At 53.3% G+C, this 15795-nt stretch overlaps 1 protein-coding gene across 1 annotated transcript in view; it reads left to right on the top strand.

The window, feature by feature from the left end:
- MAMLD1 (mastermind like domain containing 1) overlaps positions 1-15795 on the top strand; it is a 119906-nt gene that overhangs the window by 101826 nt on the left and 2285 nt on the right. The window contains 1 exon segment of the mRNA XM_040628127.1: positions 12732-12816. Coding sequence (XP_040484061.1) covers positions 12732-12816 — 85 coding nt within the window.

Raw genomic sequence — 15795 nt, 5'->3', positions numbered from 1 at the left:
GTTACCATCACCGTCCTCATCATGAGACCATAGGAACCTTCCAGAAGCTGTCAGAGCAACTCTGCCACAGGCCTCTCTTGGCTGCCGAGGTTCTGGATTCCAGAAAGCCTTGATGCCCTCCCCCTTCACCCAGCCCTTGACGTCCTCCACAGCAGTGCTCCTGACCTCACCTTGCTCCTGGGATGATTTCCAGCGGCGCACCTAGCCTGACCAACCACAGCTTTCCTATCTAATCACCCAGCATGGCTAGCAGCAGGTGCAGCACTGGCCCCACTACAAAAGGGCCCCACAGAATATGGCCAGCCAAAATATCAGCAGAGTCTTGCAGACGTGCCCTGAGCCTGGCGCTGTGGGGGACGCTGAGGAGCACACCCATCTCTAGCCTGGGTGGTTCACAGGCCACCAGCCCACGCATTGGAATTCATGCTGCAGAAAAGATATTTCTTCCTTCTTTCCTTAATTGATGTATACATTATTGATTTTGCTTTTTTGTGTTCTTTCAGCAAAGTAGCAGTTTACCAGTTGAACTTAATCCTGTGATTAAATTCCAAGTCTGAGAACTTGATTCGGCTCAGTGAATTTGATTTGGGACCCCATCAATTTCAGTCAGCCCCAGACATTTAAATTTCGAAAAATTGAAGTTAAATTATATACATTTATAAAGGGAAAAAATCCAGAAAAGCTCAGACTCTCCCAGCTCTTGCATAGGGAATACCCAGCTCCAAGGACGCTTTCACAAACTGCAAATTTATGGGAAAGCTCCACCCAGCGGGGAGGATTGGTGCTACCCTAGAGTTCTTGGCAGAATCTCTTGAGTGAGCCCTAGCTCCCTGCCACCCCCTGTACCACATGGTCATAACAGAAATACCCCAACTTGGAGTTCTCCTAATTTTAGGATACAGCTGTTGTAAAAAGAACACGTGGGTCACACAGTAGTCAACCCTGCAGCCATTCCACAGCTGTGGAACCCTAGCCGCCTTCCAGAATCTTCTCTCTGCTGGTCTGCTTATTATCATAGCAAAGGTTTCAGTTGGGCAATTTGATCAAGCAAAGCTCAGGGCGTGGGCTTTGCAGTCAGACAATATGTGGGTTCCAGTCTAGGCTCTGGCATTTACTAATGAATGACCTCGGGCAAGTTGTTTGATCCGTGGCAGAGGCGTTGTTGGTAACGAAGACTGTACCACAAGCTAAGCATCAGAGAGTGCGGGTACCAGGCAGGCACTTGCGTATGTGTTCACCCAAGTAGTCTTCATAACCCCTACCACACTACAGATAACGTACAACTAGGACTTCTCTTTTACAGATGAGGCAGTTGAGGCACAGAAGAGTTAGTAAATTCGTCACAATGACGTAGCTGAGAAGCGGCAAGTCCATGATTCCAACCCAGGCCTTCCCTCTCCAGAGCCTGCACGCACTCTTAGCCCCTGTGCCAAAGAGCTGTGCTCTCCACTACTTAGCCAGCAACCCCATGTGGCTCTATAAATCAATTTAAATCGATTAAAAGTAAATAAAATTAAGAATTCAGTTTTCCGTTTGCACTAGCCACATTTCAAGTGCTTAGTTGCCACGTGTGGCCAATGGCTACTATGTTGGACAGCATAGGTATAGAGAGCATTCTTTTCTTTCTGGGAGGAAGATTCAACACCCTCTCAGAAAGCTCTGTTGGGGGGCGCCTGGGTGGCACAGCGGTTGGGCGTCTGCCTTCGGCTCAGGGCGTGATCCCGGCGTTATGGGATTGAGCCCCACATCAGGCTCCTCCGCTAGGAGCCTGCTTCTTCCTCTCCCACTCCCCCTGCTTGTGTTCCCTCTCTCGCTGGCTGTCTCTATCTCTGTCGAATAAATAAATAAAATCTTTAAAAAAAAAAAAAAGAAAAGAAAGCTTTGTTGGACAATGCTGCTTGTGGAGTTTCTGGGGTTTAACTCCTTACAAAATCTGAGTCTTGAGTTGTATAGCTTTCTTGTGTTATTATTAATAGACACATGGTTTTGATATATTGAAATCCCTTTTGCACCTGGCCAAGTAGGGAAATGGCAAGCAAAAAGCCAAGAAGTTTAACTCACATTACATTTTTCCTGTTTTCCCAATGCATTACTTCAGATTTTCAAAATTGTCTCCTGTCACTTCTGTTTGACATGTAGGGACATTCACCAATTTGCCCAAAGATCCAGCTTCTTCCACAGCTCTGTCTTGACCTCTTTGGGCTGTCTGGATACCATTTAGTCCCCTCATACATTCATCTCACCGGTGACCTGAGCGACTAGAGCTGGCTTCGGAAGTTGGCTCAGTCCTGAAGGACCCTGGGCTCTGAGAGTCTCTGGCCTATGTGCCAAGTCTCCAGCTCCTTGTTTTGGGCTTTTTCTGCTCAACTCTGTTACATGGTTAGTAAAGGCCAGAGAAAAGAAAGGAGCTCAAGATCCTGAGCTCTTGGATGATTCAGCCCAGGAATCTCAAGCTCCCAAAAGCCTGTGGAATTATAGTGCACAACCGCAACCTTGTGAATACACACACACCTGCTTCCGAATCTCCATGGTGGGGAAGACTGGAGCAACATCTAATCTTGTGGATAATTTCTAGAGTTAGAACAGCCATCCACTTCTTGCAGAGCAGCTGAATGTCTGCGGGGGTTAGTCATAACCTTCGTTTCATGCCCCAGAGCCCATCTGAGCTGCAGCGATGTCACAGAATAGTCAAGGAGGAGGAGTTACCCCAGTGGAAACGAAGGAGGACGCCTTGCACTGCTCCTCTGCAGGAGTTGCTTGGGTCTTAGGCACTCTGCAAATCAGATCCGGGTCTGTACCCCACCTTGCCACCGTGTGTCCTGGGTAAAGCTACCTCTGCTTCCTTGTTAGTTGATGTTATTTGTACGGTGTGGTTATGATCCCACTCTGTTCTATCGATGGGTTTTATTAACACAACAGTGTTGAAAAGGGATGAATAGATGTGCTTAAATGAGGGGCGGGGATCCGTTTACCGTTAACATTCATCCCAGAGAGAGGACAGCACAGTCCTCACCGGATTACCATCTCCCAAGTGCCTGGGGTATTCCACCCAAGCTCCTAACAGAGTAAGGTTGGTTGAGTTTTCTGAGTATCTGCTGAGCCCTTTGCCTGTGCCAGGCACTGTCTGGGCACCAGAGGGACTCAGAGATGATTAAGCCCTGACCCAGCACGGGTGTTCAGTCAGCCACAGGTGGTAGGCGGCGGGAGCTGGACCGAAGGGAAGGCAGAATTCCCAGGGTAGAGGAGCTGGATCTCAAAGGGCATGCAGGAGTCCCAGAGGGAAAACTGGGAGAAAGGACATTCCAGTCTGGGCGAATCAAGGGGCACCAGCTCAGAGGGCTGAACACACATGGCAGCCTTTGATGGGCTCAGAAGAGACTGGCATGACTGGAGGGCAGAGTTCATGACAGCATGGAGCATGAAACCCGGCTCTTAGGGCTACCGAGAGGATGGGAGGCCAAGCTTATGGGTGGCCTGAAAAGCAAAATTTAGCGGGATGTGCTTGATCCCCGGGCAGCTGCAAGCCAGTGGAGGATTTTCCGGGGTGGGGGGAGGCACCCTTGGCCAACCTCAGTCCGGCGAGCTCTCTGGCGATCATGGAAAGCCTACGATCCAGGGAACTGAGTGGATGTGAGTTCTATGAAATGAGGCGCTACTACTATCAGACACTATCCATCCCATGGTCTCCTTCTGCGAAATTTGGGTGCATGTGGAACCAGCTGGTCTAAGAGCTAGTGACCATGCCCACCAATAGTTGTTAATTGACTTGCTTTTGTGAGATTTTCAGCGGTTCCAAAGAAAGAGATGGAGTTACCTCACGTTTGGAAACCTCGAGGAGTTGAAATGTCCCTAACAGCCTTTTTTTTTTTTTTCGAAAGTTGAGCCTCACATTTATAGGATATGTGATAAGCAGGGTTTTCCCCCCAAATTAAATAAAACAGAGAAGATGCATGAGCACCGGTGATAAAGCGCCTAGTCAGTCCGAGTCAAGATCGAATATCATCTATTTTAGTTATTTCGTTTTTCATCTGGGGATTGCATTGGTCAGCCAAGCGCTGCTCCCATTCTGCTCCCCTTGAAGGAGCGGCTCCTGGCCTGCGCCCAATCGCCGCTCAGCTAGAGCCGCCCCCGCGCTGGGGCGTCGTCCACTGCTGGGGACGCCTGTGTGCCACCTGCAGATTGTTCTACTGATCAACTACGGAGGCACGGCGAGCACCTGCTAGCGCTGATGGCCAGTCCTGTTTCTTGACCCGTCGCCGATACCCCCCAAGTCACGTGAAGCTGCCAGGGATTCTCGAGCAGAAGCTTTAAGTGCTTCAGTTCCCTCCAAATAAGCCCTATTCATTGCTTGAGGTTGTTGGAGTGGGCGGGCAATCAGAACTCGAGAAAGATCTGCATTTGGGGATTGTAAAAACTCCAATGTGGCTATAAAATAGCGGTTAAAATGATCAAGGAGCTGGGTATGCAGTCACAAAGAATGGTCAATTGTAGAAAGCGACGTTTCTGCTTGAGTCCCCTGATGACTTTGCTCCACGGACAAACCCAAGCTGCAGGGGGCCGGGCCTGTGAGCTCAGCTCTGTAGGAATGACCCACCCCAGAAGGAGGGGCACTGGGCTCCGTGCAGTCCCTACACTGTCAGAATGGTGAAGAAGTTTCTTTCCCAAGTGCGTTGAGTTTACTTGCGAAGGCTATTTTGTGTTGTTTTTTGGTTTTATATCTGTCTGGGGGATGGGTGTACTCTCTGAAACGGTCCAGGTAGTTAAGATTGTCTTCCCAATCCCCTCTTTAAGTATTTATATTTGTTCTTAAGAATTTGCCTGGAGCCCCCTCGTAACACTTTGCCTGAACTTTTCTACATTTCAGAACTTGTTTTGCAACTTGGTAAGTTAACGACTGAACACACACACACCATGGCAAACCACGTGTGGGCTTGGGAACCAGGCAAACCTGAGTTTGCATCCTGCTCTGCTCCTAACTAGCTGTGTGACTTTGGGCAACTTAGTTAACCTCTCCAGGCCTCAGTGTCTTCACCTATAAAATACGGACAGTAAGAGCTCCTGCCTCACAGCTGCTTAAAGGACTGAGTGAGACCAAATGTCGAAAGCACTTGGGTCAGTGCCTGGTGCCGAGCAAATGCTCGATAAATTCTGTGGTGGTGATTTTTATTGCGACTTCAAACGGGACCTCCGAATACCTACTGGCCTGTCATCCATTGCAGGGACTCGTGTGCAAGAGGTGTTAGTAAGTGTTTATTGCAATGAACTGAATTGATTCTAGCCGTTTAACTTAGTTTGGGAGAGAAATATTTCCCTTTCTACTGGGATGGTAGGAGACGCAGATGAGGACTCGAAGCCCAGGTGTTCCAAAGTGAGAGGGAGGAGGCAGTGTCCTATAGAAGGACGAGCCTGTGGAGGGAGGCTTCCCTCTGGTCCTTGAAATGTTCGCTGACACGGTTATCAAGTGTGAGGTTTTTAAATTGCCTTTGGCTGAAAGAATTGGGTCATGGGTTCCATTCTGGCAAAATCCCTGTCATCTAAAACATGACGGCAAGGAAATGTGCCCCCCACACCCAAGTCCCAAAGCCTTGGGGCCCTGGTAAGGTGAAGTGCAGTGAGGGCTGCAAGTTCAGGACTCGGCTGTGGTGGGATTTACACTTGACTGTTTGGTTTTGCACTCACCGTTTGGTTTTGCAGATTCCTCAGCATTTCTACACACACAAACCTGCAAACCAGTTTAGAACTGTGTGCTCTGTTGGGGGGGCGGGGTAAGGGAATGGGAGGGATCGGGATTGGTGAAGGTGATTGCCGATGAACCAGCTATCTGACCTAGCTTCCTTCCCGTTTCCAACAAGACAATGATCAAGGCAGAGGATCCCTAACTGAGATCCATGGATGGGTAGTAAGTGTCCAGAAAAGCCCTGAAATTATATGTAAAATGTTGGTGGTCTGGGAGTGCTTTTTCTGTGGAGAGAGACCATAGCTTTTAATGGATTCTCAAAGGAGTTTGTGACCCAAGACAATTAAGACCGCAAAGCTATTTGGTTTTGTTGCCCCAGACCAGTTGGTGTGTATAACCACAGCACCCAGAAAAGACCCAGCTAGGCAGGCAGTCATGGCAGTGACAAGATCAGGCAGAACCGTTTTGTGGCCAAGCAGCTGATGGACTGTTCAATCGGTTGTTGTAGACTCATGTAGACAAAGCCTGCAAGCTTGGGGAAGCCAGGCCCCCCCAGGTCAGCCTCGGGCGACAGCCCCCATCCTGCCAGGCCCTGGGGAGTGAGTCCTTCCTGCCCAGCAGCTCCTTTGCTCATGAGCTGGCCCGAGTCACCTCCTCGTACAGCACCTCAGAGGCAGCGCCCTGGGGCGGCTGGGATCCGAAGGCCTGGAGGCAGGTGCCCGCTCCACTACTGCCTAGCTGCGACGCTGTAGGTAAGTCACTTCCCCTGAGCCTCGCTTTCTCATCTGTCAACCGGGGCGCAGTCCCCTGCTCAGCCTGCCCGCCTGCCTCACAGGGTTCTTGGGAGGAACACAGGAGGTGACAGCCCGTAAAGCTCTGTACACCTAGGAGGGATCTCTAGTGCTTTCTCTACTGTGTCCCAGCCAGTCTTTGGCAAAGAGACCACCCAAGCAAGCAGAGTGCTCCAGGCGCCTGAGCCACACCTCCAGGGACATGAGTGGGGGTTGCCCCGGGTGCAATTGCCCCCTCCCTGCGGTAAGCCTTCCAGCACCCTGGGTCCTTCCCTGCCTGTCTGTCCCTGCGGCCACACTGTGAGCCCAAAGGGGGACAGGGGCTGCACTTCTGCACCTCCGGATCTCCCCTAGTACCTGCCTACTGTGTACCCAGTGGGTGCTCAGGAACTGCCTCTCCTGCCAGCTCCACTGTGGACTCTGCGCCCGCAAGGTGTTCTCTGACCCCACCTAAGACTCGTGCACCCTAGAAGTGGGAAGTCGGAACACCCCACTGGAGGACTGGCAGCCGGAGGAGAGCAGGCAGAAGGAACCCAAGTCAAGCCTGCCCACGATGGCTTTGAGTTTGGATCATGCCCTGGAGTCTAGAAGGAATGGCTTGACTCGCCCTGAAGAGCCACATTAGTGGTCACGGGAGCAAGGTGGTGGACGCCAGCCAGAGTGGGCCTCTGCAGAGAATATCATTTGGACCGAGGAGTTGTTGTTCTGCATGAAATATCAGTGTGCACAGGACGTCTGCCCTGTCTGCAGAAAAAAAAAAACCTGGAGAAATGAGCATTTGCTAAGTGATAGTGATCAGAAGATGGTCATCAGGCTGAAAGGGCCTCCGGGATTCTGGCCTTTAATGGAAATTCTGCTCTGGTACGTACAGCCTTGTTCTCCTTAGGCCGCCAGGCCCAGCCGGGAAGAACAAGCAGTGCCTGCTGCTCAAGGCCTATTGGTCCCTCTCTCTTTCGCCCTTTGCTCGGTGTGCTCTCAGACTCACGGGGCTTCTAGCTGTTCACTCTCCGGCCGGAGCCTGAGAAATCCTGTCCAGCTCAAAGCTGCCAGGGCAACAGAATTAGCAAAACGGGACTGGGATGTGGTCCCCTCGGGGTGTTGTCGCATCCCGCCCTGGTCTTCCCTGCCTTTCCCTTTCCTCACGAGTCACACATTGACAGGGATCCCAGCCAGCTTGCCTCAAATTCCTATTCCCCTGCCTTATTATGTCTCTTCCCAAGGCAACGCCTTCCGCCCAGCAGGGGAGGGGGGCCAGGCAGCCAGGCAGATGCTTGGCTCTCAAGCCTTTCCTAAGAAGTTTTGGAAGTTGGGCGCCCCTCAGGGGCTCTGAGGGGCTTTGAGGGACGGGTGACTTTCCAGCTCAGCCCGTGACTCAGGAAGGCCAGACTCAGTGTGAGACGGAGGACGCAGGCCCCACAGAGGAAGAAGAAAGGCGAGCTGCAAAGATATTTGTTTCCTCTGCTGCGGGACCATTCCCAGCATTTAGACCAAGCCCTTCCGGGACCAGGCAGCCCTGAGACCACCGAGACAGAGGAGAGATCAGAACAGAGTTCACGCAGTTGGAGATCAAGTAGAAAGACAGAAACCAGAGAGTAAAACAGCTGACTTACAGCTCTCTGCTCTTTGCTGTTGACGGCATTGATTTTGTGAAGCCCCTAGTGAAAGCCTCAGACTGGTTCAGACCCAAGAGCAGCAGCATCTCTGTGGGGGAGGCCCCGGGCCCCTATGCCAGGGGCCCAGAGGGGCCCAGAAAGACCCCGAGTGGAACACCCTCAGGGTTTCTGCCGTGCCCACCCACTCTTGATCTCTTTGCTCGCTCTTTATTTTCTTTAGAAGATCTGCCACCATCTGAAGTGATCTTCTTCAATTAACTTACCTGTATCTTGTCAGTTTCCCCCTCCATTATAAGCTCCGTAAGAATGAGAAACCCAGCGCTCTCCCACAGGAAATGTGAGTCCGCTGATTGATGGAGGGACTTACCGGGCTGCTAAGTAAACCCGATCTTCCCCTCTGGTGTTTGAGCAGATTCATTCCCGAGGCTCCAGAGCCACTGAGGCCCATATCTCGCTGGGTGCACTCTGGGCCAGGAAGGACATTGAGCAGAAGTGGTTTGATGGCCCACTCCTCAATCCCATCATTCTGGAGGCCTTCTGGAGAAACTGAGTCATGGGCACTGAGAGTTAGGAGGGACCAGGAAACAAGGAACCTCACCTGTCATTCACTCTAGGAAGCCCCCCTGTGGTTTCCAAAGGACACTTGTGGAGAATTAGAGCCCAAGAGCATCAGCACCCCCTTCAACAGGGCTCCCTATGGAAGTGTCTGCATTCCTTTCATCCATAGGCTACTGGAGAGCCAGAGCCCGTGGGTCTCAGGTGTCCCTATCCTTATGGGTGTGAGAGCCCCAAGAATTCCGATCTTGACTTCATGCTCTCCAGTGAGAATGCTGTCTTCCCTGTCATTTCAAAGGACAGGTCAGAAAGGTGGGTGAGTTGATTCCAAATCTGGTTTCCAGAAACTACAAAAGAAGGTGCTTTTCCTAGTGGAGTAATACAAAAGCAAACAGGCACAGCAGAGCTCATTAACCTTTAAACCTTTAAGGTAGCTGAGTGCCCTCTGCTGTGTGGCAGGCTGGCTCCCTGGGGACACTCAGGGGGCATGTCTGCTTGGAAAGAAGGCCTAGTTACCTAAAGGTAGAAAATGATCTCCCCCTCCCCCCTTCCTGCTCTTCTTCTCCCTCCCCGCCCCCACGCCTTCCCACCCGCAATTGCTGTACAAAACAAGGCTTTGGATCCATTCTCTGCCGTCCCCCAGGAGCTATTCCTTTGGAATCCCCTTCTGAGTCAGAATGCTCTCCTGGGGGCATGGGGGGAGTAACTTCAGTCTGAATGTGGCTGACATCCAGAAACCCTTTGTGGGCTTCTGTGTGTGAGTCCTGCTGCCTGATTCAGTGGTTGAGTCTGTGAGGAGACCCTTGGGCCCCTGCAGTGAAGAGGAAGCATCCAGGCCACTGCACGGGCGCTTACGGGAGACAGTCACCTGTGGTGGCTGAAGGATGAAGCCGACACAGCTTCTGGCCTGGCCTGCTAGTGGGGGCTGCTGTGTGCGGCTCAGCTGAATAAGGGGGCAGTGGTGGGGTTCAAGCCAGCCTTTTACCTCTCTCTCTCTCTGGCCAAGCACACACGGATGAGGCACTAGCCCTTCCAGGAGTCCCCAGAGTTGGGTGAGGGCTTTGCAGCTTCCTGGGCATCAGCATGAAGCTTCTAGAAAGGCAGTCCCAGAACTTCCAGGGTTGCCGTCCTGCCTGAGACCTGTCTGTGAATGTGGCACCTTGGCCAAGCAGGACCGGGAGGAGGGGTGACAGGGAAGAACTGGGGCCCTAGTTCTCTGGGAGACTTCCTGATGGCCCCAGGCTCAGCACGGTGACCACCATGGGGGAAGCAGCGGGCTCTCGCAGCATTCACCTGACACTGCTCTGTCGGTGTCACCTGGCACAATAGCACCGAGCGCCATGACAACTGCAGCCCTAGAAACATGAGTCATTTGATGATCTGCTCCGATACCGTGCTTATGAAAAGCCGCAGGTTGCCTGAGCCATCCTTCACAAGTGTCCGTCACTAAGCAGCAACTTTCAGCCATCACTTCCTTCTGGTCACTGAAAACATTTGTCATTTCCTGTTTTCTCCATTTTCCAACGATTCTAATTGTCAGTGTCAAAAGGCAACAACTGTTTTCTTGGGGCTTATCTTTGGAGCACACGGACTCAGAACAAAGGATGGGGGCCTCCATCTGCAAAACAAAGGAAGCACCCTCCTGGGGAGGCCTCCTCTGCTGGCCACGGGGCCAACAGGACCAGGCGCCCCAGGCTCCAAGCAGAGGGCTGCGGGGCCCCAGGCCGCCCCAGCCTAGAAGAGACTCGTGCTTGATGGTGGGGTCCCAGGATGCCAGAGGCCCAGCCCCGCGGGCCTGGTGTCAGCGTGCCGTTTGAACTTGGGGATTTCTGTAGCCATCCCGCTGACCAGAGTTTCCCTTAAACTCGGGAAGCTCCGGATCTGTGCTTCCTTGGATGAACACTGGCCAACATCCCCTGGTCCCTGTAACTCTGGACTGTTGGAGAAGCACTCTCTTTCATCTGGCCACCACCACCCAGTTCCTCCACCCTTTGACCCCTGCCCCAGCCCAGCCTTCTATTTCCTGTGCCCCTGGGGTGTCTTTCCTCTCAACTGCCTTCCCCTGCTTTTTCTCTGGTTGTCCTCTGTAACTTCCACCTGCCCCCTGCCCCGACCCCCACCATCCACCATCGTACAACTGCGTTGTTTGAGGAAACTAATGGGGCAGACAGTGGAGACCGATTCGGGGGTGATGTGAACCCAGCCAGCCACAGGAGCCAGTCCCCAGAAGCAGCTGGTCCCCAGAAGCAGTGGGCTGAAGAGGCTAGAGAGGCCAGAGCACTGGGTCTGCAGTTGGGAGACATTGATTGCACTTCCTAGCTGTGTCACTTTGGGCATGTCATTTAATCTCTCTGTGCCTCAGATGTCACATTGGTAAGCTGGGGCCGTAGATCTTCTGCCCAGATCTCTGAGGGCTGGTGTAAGGGTCCAAGGGAAGAGCAGAAGTGAAAGGGCCGCCCCCAGGGCTGCAGGTGGAGCCTAGCTTCCCTGCCCCACTTTCTGCCTCGGGCGGTCACGTGACCCCCACGCTCCTCAGTGGTCAGATCCCTAACTGCAATGACTTAGCAGTGCAGACCTCAAGGAGGACGGGAAAGAATGGGTGCAGGCGGTTCAGTACAGTGACCACGTATGGGGTGGCCCCGTGCCCCCCATGCTCTAGCAGGAAGAGGGCAGCTCCATGGGCCGCCCGAGGCATGGCCCCAGTGGAGGGGAGCAAGGGCCCAGACAGGAAACAGGCTAAGGACGGGACGGTGAAACGGCTTCTGGTGTCGTCTGCCCGCCCCGTGCCTTGGCTCTGTCCTCTGCCTTGGCAGAACCCGAGGCCGGGAACAGCCGCCAGGCCTGGGAGCCCAGCACTCTCCCAGGCACCAGCCCTCCGCCGGCCAGGCCCACACCAGCCCCACTAAGGGCGGAAAAGCAGGTCCTGCTGGGCTGCCCATGGTACAGGTCAAGTCCTCTGGCATCTGGGGGGGATGCAGCTCAACAAGTGGACTAAGGAGGGGGGAGTTTCCTCCCTGACTGAGCTGCCTTGGTTGTCAGCACCCTGTTGAGCCGGCTTCCTGAGAAGGGGAGAGAGATGGCAGTGGGCAAGCACTGCACTGGGAGTCAGACCTGGGTCCCACTCACAACCTGTCGCCGAATGGCTGAGGGTCTCAGGGCAAGTCGTGCTTGCGGGCCTTCGTCTGGTTCTCTGCTGGCTGTCTCCTTGAGCCACTCCCAGACTCAGTGCTGGGACTGCGGCCCCGAAGCTTGGCTCCTCCCCCAGCCCACCAGCTGCCCCGGTGATGGAGACAGGAAGCTCGTTCCAGTTGCCCATGCTCCAGCCAGGCAGGAGAATGAAGGGAAGTTGGCAGTGAGTGGCTACGCTGGGTGGCAGACAATGCATTTCTCTGACCATGTGACCATCCCGCCGTTCATGCCAGGACCACCCAGAACGAGCCTGGGCCCTTTCCCCATGACAGCCCTGCAGAGGCTGGGTACCCACCGCCACATAGCCCAGAGTCTGCTCTGTCCCATCCATGGCATCCCTGGTTTGCTCAGCCATTCGTGGTCTGCCCAGTTCGGGTGCAAGCCCTACCCCTATCACTTAGTGTCCTCACAGTGCAGCCAGTCCATCTGGGTCTCCCTGAGACTGGCACGCCCAGACTCTTGTCAGCACTGTAGACATGGTCTGGCCAAGGCAGAGGAGTGCAGGACTGTCACCTCCCTCCTTCTACATACTCTGCTTCTATTAATGCAGCCTAATGTTACATTTGCTCTTTTGGTGACCACATCTCACTGCTGACCCATCCTGAGCAGAAGGACATCCAAAATGCCTGAACCTTTTCTCTGTGTGCTCTTGCTATTAAGCTCTGTCTCTCCTGCCCCATCCTATGCTGTTGCAGTTGATTTTTTAACCCAGGTGCAGAATCCTACTTTTGTTTATACCTGTGGAATTTTGCTCGGGAGGGTGGGGCATGCATGCAAGTGTGTGTTGATGTGTTCACTCATGCTTTCTGCTACACCAAAGCCAAGTCCTGGGCCCCCACACAGCAGTCCCAAGGCCAATTTTCTTGGTAGCCACTGTCTAACACGTCTTTCTCATCTTCTGTTTAGCAAGAGAAGCAGAGATCAGGTCTTACGGCAATGACCCCTGAACAGCGGAGTGCATATATTGCCCAACAGATGAGTCAGTTTCAAGGTAAGCAGTTAAGGTCATTGTTCCCAAAGGGGCAGGCCAGGGGCTGGGGGATGGGGGTGAGAATTCACTCCAGAGGAAACCGTTACTGTCAGTGTTTCTGAAAGCACTGAGGGAGAGAAGGGAGGTCTGCAATTCAGTCAAATAGCACGCAGGGTGGATGGATCGCACATTGAAAGCTTCAGTAGGACCCCAACTGAAAGCCAGGTTTTAATGAGTCTAAAATCGGGGCTTAATTCAAGAGATTAATTAAACTGAGTCAGGCCCCTTAAAGCAGTTATTCTCAAAAGGAGAAAGGCACACCTGCAGGGTTCTGATCCTGTCCTCCCCACAACCCCAGCCACTGCTGGAGTGACCATCCATTCTAAATGTTCATAGCGGAACAGGGGTTGGGGAGGCCCTTCCTCAAAGTGTCTGTGGCAGGGGCTCCCAGAGCCTCCACAGAGAGCAGGGGTCCCTACCCTACCATGGCAGCTATGAATGTAATCCACATTTATTGGCCGGGGATACAGCAGTTCACAAAAAATGTCAGCATGGTCCCCACTTTGTGGAGCTTCCAGACCAGCCAGGGAGATGAGTGTTAAGCAATCCCTACAGGCCAGTGGAGTGACATTGGGCCAGGCCAAGAGGACTCTAACCTGGGGCTGGGGGGAGGCTGCTTGGCCTCCAGCAGGTGGTCACCATCTTCTCTTGGTGCACGTGCTGCAGGGAACTGGGGGCACAGAGCTGGGGAGCCAAGGGCAGAAGCCCACGTTGAGGATGACTACGGCACTGACCCCCACTTCTCTCTTTCTGTAGCCGTCCAAGAACAAGTCACCTCCAAGTATAGCCAGACCAAGGCAAGCCCCCCATCTAGTCAGCCCATGATGCCACCCACAGCTGGACTCCTTCAGAATAACCCGAATCCAGCAATGATCCCACCCACTGGGCCCCAGAGCCGCAAGGGCAGGGGCATGGCCTCTCTGACTCCCGGCAAGCAACAAGGAATTTTCAACTGTAACCCTCCGTTTCCCATATGCTGGAGCTCAGGCCAGAACCCCCTGGGCAGCCAGCACCTGCAGATTTCCAAGGCCTCCCGCTCAGGAGCGCCCCTGCCTGGGTTCTGTCCCAGAGCCCTGGGCAGCCAGCTCCCAAGGCCCCACCAGCTCAGACAGCCCCATGTGCCAAAAATGCCCCCAGTGTTCAATGATGCCAGAAGGGCGGCGGCGGTGGTGGCGGCGGCAGCGGCAGCTGCAGCGGGGACCACAGCGGTCTCAGGAGTCCCCGCCGACCACGTAGATGACAGCATCCAGCCACACTTTGAGAGCACTCGATCTTCACCAAGGCATCTGCCAGAGCTCCCCTTGGCAGCGCCACACTCATCACAGCAGACAGTTGTGCCCCCAATCAGGTGGCCCCAGGAGGTAGGCCTGGCCAGAAGGTGAGTGCCGGTCTGGGCAACCAGAGCCTCGAGCAGAGCCCGGTGCAGGGTCCCGTGCCTGTGCTCAGTGCCGCCAAGTCCCGCCTCAGCAGGGCATGGCCAGCTTTGGTCCCATGAGTCCCATACAGGGCATGGAGCCACCAAGCTATGTGGCCGCCGCCGTCCGCCTGCCATCGCCGCCAGCAAGTCTCCAGGTCCATTCGGCAGAATGGGTGCCCCCTAAGCTGCCCCCTACGACTTTTTGCCCTTCTGGCTAGCCCCCACTAAAGGGTCTGCTCTCAGCCCCTAACTGCAGTGGAGGTGAATTTCACTGAAGCGCTCTTGAAAGGCCCCAGTGGGAGCCCAGAGGAGGGCTGGGTGTACGACCCGAGGCTCATCGAGGACGTATTGAAAGAGCACGCCGCCACCGCTGCCACCCAGAGCCCTGGGGGCTTTAAGTGCCCGCAGAAACCCCCACGCCCACACCACTTCAGGCAGTGGCATGGAGCCATAGCAAATTCACGGCCGGCCCCACAGCCACACCGTTGTTTCCTCCCCACGATTTGAGTGGCATCCGTCTGTGCTCATCCCTCTCTCTACCTGTGACAAAATGGAAAGCTGGTGATTTTTTTCAAGCTACCTGTACATATTTGAAAATTTTGTAAATGGTTTTCCTAAACGTTAATGACAGAAGTATTTATACTTCATTTTGTGACTTTGTAAATAAAGTGACGGCTTTTGTTTCAGTAGAGTTGTGTTTATTATGCATTGTTTGTGTTGATTATACATTGTTGCAAATATGCAGGCTGTGTTCTTTGCTCCAGCGCTCCCTTGTGAAGCCCCAGTGCTACCTTAGAAGCCAGGTGGTTGAGTTGCTTACAGTTTTGGTGCAGTGAGACGTGGATGTGACCAAGAGGCATTGTACAAACTGACAAATGCCAAATAGAAACCCCTTGGCCGCTTATTGCCATTTTCACTAAAAATGCTATTGTCTTGTGTGATTCTTAAACTCTTTTGCAAAACTGTCAGTCTCCCCCGGCTCTTAAGTGATGCGCATATTACAGCAAGCTGTACAAGGTGTCCTGCAGGGGAAATTTGCCAGGAGGCTAAGGGTCCTGCAGATCTGGGAGGGGTGTAGAGAGGGCCTGTGAGCTGAACACTGGCTGTGCTGTCCACCCTGAGGACCCAGAGTGTCCTCCCTTTATCATTCAGACAGAGAAACCCCCAGGCTCCCACTTCTCCAGTGGCACCTTGCAGGGCGGAGGTGAGAAGTTCCTGGTTTAAAGCCTTTCAGTATTTGTTTTCATGTAAGGTCTGTGGTTGGGGTGGGGTGGGGGGGAGTCTGTAAACATTAATAGTTGACTTGGGGTTTGTCTTTGATGGTTTTTATCTGCAATTATCGTCATGTATATTTAAGTGTCTGTTATAGAAAACCCACACCCACTGTCCTGTAAACTTTTCCTCAGTGCCCAGAATTGTGTAATCACGTTTTAATTGCCACTTCCTATTTTGCCTCTACATTTGAAATCTGGCGTCTGTTTCAAGCCAGTGCGTTTTTTCTTTGTACTGTAATAAACAGCCAG

Source organism: Ursus maritimus (genome assembly GCF_017311325.1).
Source record: "Ursus maritimus isolate PB19 chromosome X unlocalized genomic scaffold, ASM1731132v1 scaffold_X1, whole genome shotgun sequence".
In the NCBI taxonomy this organism is placed as follows: Eukaryota; Metazoa; Chordata; class Mammalia; order Carnivora; family Ursidae; genus Ursus; species Ursus maritimus.
This window is presented reverse-complemented; position numbering and strand designations above follow the sequence as displayed.